General features: G+C 36.2%; 1 protein-coding gene across 1 annotated transcript; it reads right to left on the bottom strand.

The window, feature by feature from the left end:
* Positions 1 to 782: 782 nt before the first annotated feature.
* LOC104410892 (serine/threonine-protein kinase TBK1-like) lies at positions 783 to 6,870 on the bottom strand (the record flags this gene model as incomplete). The annotated part of the gene is made up of 9 exons (XM_010021181.1): positions 783 to 1,114; positions 1,890 to 1,961; positions 2,282 to 2,388; positions 3,489 to 3,585; positions 3,675 to 3,776; positions 5,853 to 5,892; positions 6,166 to 6,242; positions 6,369 to 6,490; positions 6,792 to 6,870. Coding segments are annotated over 9 exons (748 nt in total), but the record flags the coding sequence as incomplete, so codon positions are not given.
* Positions 6,871 to 7,076: the final 206 nt, after the last annotated feature.

Here is a 7,076-nt window from a genome sequence, read left to right as displayed (position 1 = left end):
TCTCTGCAACGCAATCATGTAGTAATGAAAGTACTAACTACTGATACTGGAAAATAAATAAATAGTCTTACTAAGTTTTCCGCCTAAGTTTGGTATCTCAGTTCTAAGTCAGCAGTGAATGTGGTCATTTTTCATGATCTAGACTGGTAAAGTATTTTTCCAGTTTTCAGTTTCCACTGGGGCATGATGCTGTCTGTCTCCTGACTGCCCACAAATTCTCCTCATACCAATTTTTAACCTTTTTTAAAGATTATGCCTGCAAACAGGACTCTGAAAAACCTATTTTATTTTGAGAACCCACTTCTCTTGTGGTGAGCAACAAGATTTCAGGGAAATTCTGGAACTGCTGTACTCTAAACCAGGAATTTTTACATTCAGTCTGACAACTTGGAGTGCAAAACTTCCATATACAAAGCAGTCAAATGTTTACAGACAGTGCGGCACCAGATATGGAGAGGAACTTCGAAAAACATAGTGAAACTGTTCTCTCGAGTAGAAGTGAACTAACAGTTTGGATATGAAGAAAAATGCATTTCCACTCTGTCCTATCTGTGCTTTTAGTCCCTATTCACATTTATTTAAAAAGATCTCATTTAAAACAGCCATCATGTTCTCTGATGATCAGAGTCATTCAGCTGAACTCTGAAATAATAGCAGTGGTTAAAGGAAATCCAAAACACCCTTTAAAGGCTATTCATAATGTTCAGAGTTCCACAAGTCCTCTTGCAATAAAGACTAAGTTGCATTCTGAGAATAAAAAGGGCACTATACAAAGCAAACAAATGCTTATTTCATCAACAACACTTTTACCTTTAGGACTTCATCAGAGATCCTCCAAGGGGCTCAATTCCTTGCCAAGATTAATTCTATCCTAACATTAACCAAAAAAAGATAGATATTTCTTTTATATTTACATATTATACATATTTACATTTTTTTTAATACTACATTTGTAGAGTGAAATAAAACCTGGATACAGATTTAGTATCTGCCTTTACATGTCCCAACAATATTTTTTTCCCTTTGAAAAAATTTACAAGTCCTCTTCAGGTCCTTTTAACACTAGATACAGTCCACGTTCCGCAGGCCACCATCCATAGTCAAAGCACCAAATCTAAAATGAAAAACACACCAGTATATTCTTAGATGATTGACTAGATGATAGAATGAATCCTTAATTCATTACAATTTATTTATGGGGGTTCCTTCTCCTTGCCATGTGCCAACACACACATTTGTATCCAACTTTTATATGTGAAAAGATGGAAGAGAGGATGTTATGCTCCAACTATGGGACTGGGGAACAAACCAAAACCAATTTATCCTGAAGCCAAACTCAGCTCTACCAGCAATTCACTGTGAAGCTTTCAAGAGGTCATTACTTTTACATATTTTATCATCGTTATAATAAAAAAAGCAAAGTCAGTCTGTGTGTGATAACAACAATACCCTCTCAGGCTTGTAAGAAATATGTTGGCCTCTTTCTCCTCACTTTATTTAAACAATCTGAAAATTACAAAATCATTAATTCAGATTGGTATAATTCCACAGTTGTTAAAAATTATGTTTAAAAGTGAGGAGGTAAAAGACACCACTAGATCTCCAACAGCACTGTGTTTAAATTCAGAATTAATCTGTGCAACAGGTATTTTTTCTAGCTAAGCATAAGTAACATGAAATAAAAATGCCACAACGGCTGTGTCAGAATGATTTTACAGAAATGTTTCAAGGTTTTAAATACTTTTTTTGAGGGGTACACCTCAGATCAGCAGTTCAATATATTTAAAGAGATTACAGAATCATCCCTCGTTATAAGTTCTGGGTCTACAAAATGTATCAAGTTAAGGCAGTTCCTAGTATCAGCCTCAAAAGGGAAAAAAGTTGCTTGCCTTTCCAAAATGTGATTGTTCTCAGCCAGCTCTTTAACAACCCCTTCCATTTCCTCCTTTAGTTTCTTCATACTGTAGTAACAAGAAGCCAGAGAAAGGTTACAATTTTTATATGGACAGTTGTCTGCCGTGATCACTCACCACTACCACACAGCTTCCAGCAACTTATCATTACATACAAAAGAAGGACTAGATAACGAGTTGGTTATTTACTAAAATGATACATTAGTATTGTACCCTACTCACTTCTAAATCTGTGCCATCATCACTTTAGCAATATAAAGTTTTTCTGAAATATAAAAATTCTTGATCTTAATACAGCAATCACTAAGTCAACCGTATTTGTGGAACAGGGATAGAATACTGCATCAATCCAATTAAGAACTTCTCACCCAAGAGTCATTTCCACTAATGTGTTTGAGCTTGGATAGACTGTATTCATTGTATGTTTCATCCCACTGGAAGCTGCAAACATTTTCTGTGGCAGAGTATCTTGTAACTGTAATAGATAAAAAAGAAATGTAAGTTTTAAGTTGTCACATATATCTTGATGTCCACCTTGAAATCCTTCTTCAAATTCTCCATTGCTATGATGCCTCATAAAATCATTACAGAAGTAAGGTGGCTGATATTCCCCAAGTTGAGATCATCACAGCAAGTTTTGTATGGACATGACCTGTAGTTCCCTGCTTTGTTCCACCTTCATAACTGTCTTATACTTTCACAATAAACTCTCTAAAGGAAGAATTAGCTATTTGTTAAGTTTGTAGATATCCTAAAGCAACAGGATCCTAATCAGTAACTGACTTTGGTGGTGCTACTAAAATACAAACCAGTAACAAGTAAAACGCTGCTTTCTACAATTCCTTAATTGCCATACACCTATCAGGTGCTCTTCTTTCATTTTTTATTTCTTGTACAAATAATAATAACGTTACTGCCTGAAAATGCTCTCATTCTCTCAATTTTGAGGTAATTTGGTAAGTTTGTATCCTGCAGAGTCACTGTCCAAATTTTAACAAAACCTTTTCTTTCATGTACCAGCAACATTAGCATATACCCTTGAGCACGTATCCCCTCATCTTGCATATGGAAGTAGTGGTTTTATGTTTCATAAGAGTATTCAGTTAATCTTTTAGGTGCTCAGATACCATTATGATAACAGTTACACAGAACACTTCTCAATGAACCCACATCCATTTGCACAGATTTTTTGGCAGGGAATGCAAACACTATCAAAAAAAAAAACCCAAAAAAAAAAAAAAAAAAAACCCACCAACAAACCAAACCCACTAAAACCCCAAAAAACCACCGAACTCCAAATTCATCAAGATTAAAAAAAAAAAAAATAAAAAAAAAAAATCACACCACTCTCTAGACCACTCCAACATCATGGAAACAGATGATCTTTAAGGTCCCTTCCAACCCAAACCTTGCTGTGATTCTATGATTCTAAGCTACTATTCTGAATACATCCATGCAGCCCTATATTTTAATAGGACTGCATTTAAGACTCACTATAAACAACACTAATGACACTAAACAATGTGGAACAGTCTTATCTATGCAAACACTTTACAGAATTTTGAAGTATTCTACCTCATTTATATAATCCTGGTATTTGGATACCTCTTCTTTGATATCAAAACACTGGTTGGTGAGAGCCAGTAACTGCTTTCTTGTGTGAAGCATTTTCCTAAAAGAAACAAAGGTTTCTTTTAAGATCTTCTCATATAAAAGTGGTGCAGTGAACATTACCAAATATTAAAGTAATCAATAGCTTGCCTTGTCCAGTCCTCAGCCTTGTCCAAAAATGTATCATACTTGCTGACACATTCATCTTTGAATAGAGCTATGGCTTTTGTAGCATGCAAATACAGCTTCTGCCTGCAACACAGAAACAACCAAACAGTGTTATGCTGCTTTCAAAACCTTGTTCCTCTGATTTACTTACTGAAACGTGGAGAAGAGGTATATGGACTTAAAATCCCTTCAGCCACCTTTATTCATTCTGTTGTAAGGTATAAGAATTCAACACAATGCATGAACTAACAGTTTTATGTTTCAAAAATATTCCTTATCAGGGAGAAAAAAAAAATTATTTTTATATCAATAAATGGTAAAATGTCTTCTCCGAGTCAGTATTTATGTGAGCAGGTACATTTAAGGAAAAGGGATTCTAAATGGAAACAACAGAAGTTCTTATTATTTCTTATTTGCCTTCTGCAGATTCTTGGAACTTCCAGCATATATGAATAATCTTTTGTGCTGAGTAATACACATGCAAGAAAAAAAAACAGGATTTTTCTGTCAGCTTAAATTTATGACAAAAGAAAAAAGCAAGCAGATCAGGACAGGAAAGCAAAACAAAACCCAATTCTGGTTACTGTTGCAGACAGTAATCCCAGTCTGCTAATTCCCTTACCATGCTCTGCATTGCACCAGTAAGTGAAACTAAGGGATACTGAGACACTACAGTCCAACACCTGCCTCTGGTATTTCATTCAGTCTTGCATGATAGCTATTGGTTAATCAAATTCTAGCTAGAGTCTAGCTGGATTGTCGTCAAGCATGCATACCTATATTCAATCAGAAAAAGCCCAAACCTAGTTGAGTGCTGCTCCAGTCTCTGTGTAGAGGGTAAATACTGCAAAGGGCAGCCTCGACTGCTAAAGGCACACAGTTCTTAACAAAATCCACTGTCATTTCTCTCTGGGGTGAATCAAGTTAAATAAGATGTAGTTAGGATCTCAAAGATACCTGAACAGTCCTAAGGAGACACTTGTGGTAGAAAATATGCCCGTGTTCAAACCCATGAAAGCGTCACATATTAATTGTCACAGTTTGAGTAGCAGAAAAAGTCCTAAAAATTCTTTAATCTGCCCAAGGGAGTGCAGTTTTAAACAGAGCCATGGACTGCATCCCAGTGTTTGCCTTTTTTCCCAACCATATACTTAAGAACATACTACAGAATTATTGTTCATATTATCTGTCACATGAAGTTCAGTCCCTTGCTGTTGCAGGGCAATGACACATCTAAGTCTCTTTCAGCATATTAAGATCTGTCTTTCCTGCCTCTACTGTCTTTTACCTTAAGGTAACCTCCCCTCTACTTGGCAGTTATCCCATTCAGCTTTCTCTTCAGAAAAATCAAGAAGCATGGTTTTGGGAATACCAGTGCCTTGTGCATGTTAGCTTCCCATCTGTAATCTGGTAGCAACAGCAAGAACTTTTAGAAGAATTTTACAGAAGCAGTGTCTGAATTCCTACAGCACCCTACAGCAAAGTCTAGGGAACCACTCAACTGACCAGCCACTAGGAGAATAACTTAATTAGTATTAGGCATCTGTGTATGAGGAACTGAATCAATCCTGAGACAAGTACAACAGCATGAGCAGAGCATCTGTTGACAGTTGCTCAAGAGTTAGAGTCAGTGGAGCTTAACGGGAGTCCAGACACCTGGGTTACATACAGACACTTCATGTGGCCACCTCTCAAGTGACAATTTTATACAGGCATGGAGAACTGCATTAGAATTTATTTTGCTTGGTATACTTCCTGGAAGATTAAGTTGTTCCAAGAATTTCATTCAGCTAGCCCATATTTCATTCACCTGTGGAAAATTATCTTCACTTCAGTTATGAGGTCACTTCACTCTTACTGAGGGCTTACTCCTCCCTAAAAAGCACGGGGGGAAAATGTACCTCCTAGAAGACAGTTATGCCTAGAAAATGAACAGGTATTTCACATCTACATTTAGAAGGTCTATCAGAGAAGAACCTCCACTGTCAGAAAGCACCTTATTATCATATGCTGTCAATCCTTTGCATTTAAGATTATTTCAAGGCAATTTTTTACAAAGCCATCCTAAAGAGGTTATAATTTACAACAGGTTATTGGCAAGAGCACCTGAAGGACCTGAAAGCAATCATGGTATTTACCAAAGGTAACTTCAAAACTTACTTGTCAAACTTGTGAATTTGTTCTTCATTATAAGGAAGCCCTAGGATCAGAGCAGATGACAGACATTACCAGTTTAATTCTATTAGTTGTACTTACGTAAAACTCCACTAAGTGCAATTCAAATTTATGAGATTAATAGTGGTGATTCATTCATATGGGCTTTAAGATGGTGTTTTACTAAGAAAGACCTACAAAAATACTCACTGTTGCTGACTAACCCTCTATTCCTACCAAAAATATCCTAGTGGAACAAGGACTGACCTGTCCTTTATGTTACAGTTTGTGTTAAAAGTGAGTCAAAGAAGTTACTTACTTCGTTCTGCTTTGTCTTTTTTGAACTGATAATAAATATCTGTGATGGAACACAGCAGCGCCTGCAGCCTTTCTGGACTAGAGTGACAAAAGGAAGAAAATGAGATATTTTATAATAAACTTAAGTACCTATTGGTGAGTTTTAAGAACTACAACTCAGTGTAGAATTCAATACATATTAAAACAATTAATACAGTTACTCACTTTCTGTCTTTTGGATGCATGCCTTCCTGATTTGCCCAGGTGTCAGCCAGTAAACCACCTGGAGAAAGTTTGGTTTTGATATCTTGAAGACTAGTTTCTATTGTGCCCTGAGAGCTGGAGAGCTATGTAAGAGCAAGAAAGTTCAGTATTACCACTGGGTAAAGTGAAAATTCCTTGAGGCTGAAAACAAACTGAGCACATTAATGCTATAGACCCATTTCACTGACCTTAACTGAAGAAATATGCCCATTATCTGCCTAGGCTTTGCTAAAAGCAGCTAAAGCATGGTATTATTAAAGTAAGAATCATCTCTGATATTGGCATTTCTGTTGTTACTCACAGAAAAACCTGTGTAATTGTGTATTTGGCTTTTTCTTTAGAAACATCATTTTGAGAATGACACAGGCTTTGTAAGATACTTACACGCAACAGTTTTGTGTGTATCTCTGAAATTTCATCCACTTCTGATGCTTCCAAGTTGATCTGCATCAAATTCTCATATCTGACCACAAAGAAATGCACAATTAAAATAAGTAAACAAGCAGTGAATACACTCAAAACATCCCTTGAATCTAGTGTAACAATAACTACCTTTCCTTTTATATGAAATACAGTGTCTGTCAAGCAGGAACCATGAAACACTGACAACCTTAAATGGCCAGTAATAACGGAAATGTTTTAGTTATGAAAAAAATTCCTTGATTTTTT

Source organism: Nestor notabilis, unplaced genomic scaffold (genome assembly GCF_000696875.1).
Source record: "Nestor notabilis isolate BGI_N333 unplaced genomic scaffold, ASM69687v1 scaffold32968, whole genome shotgun sequence".
Taxonomy (NCBI): Eukaryota; Metazoa; Chordata; class Aves; order Psittaciformes; family Psittacidae; genus Nestor; species Nestor notabilis.
Note: the sequence above shows the minus strand (reverse complement) of the source record. Positions and strands in the feature narration are given on the sequence as shown.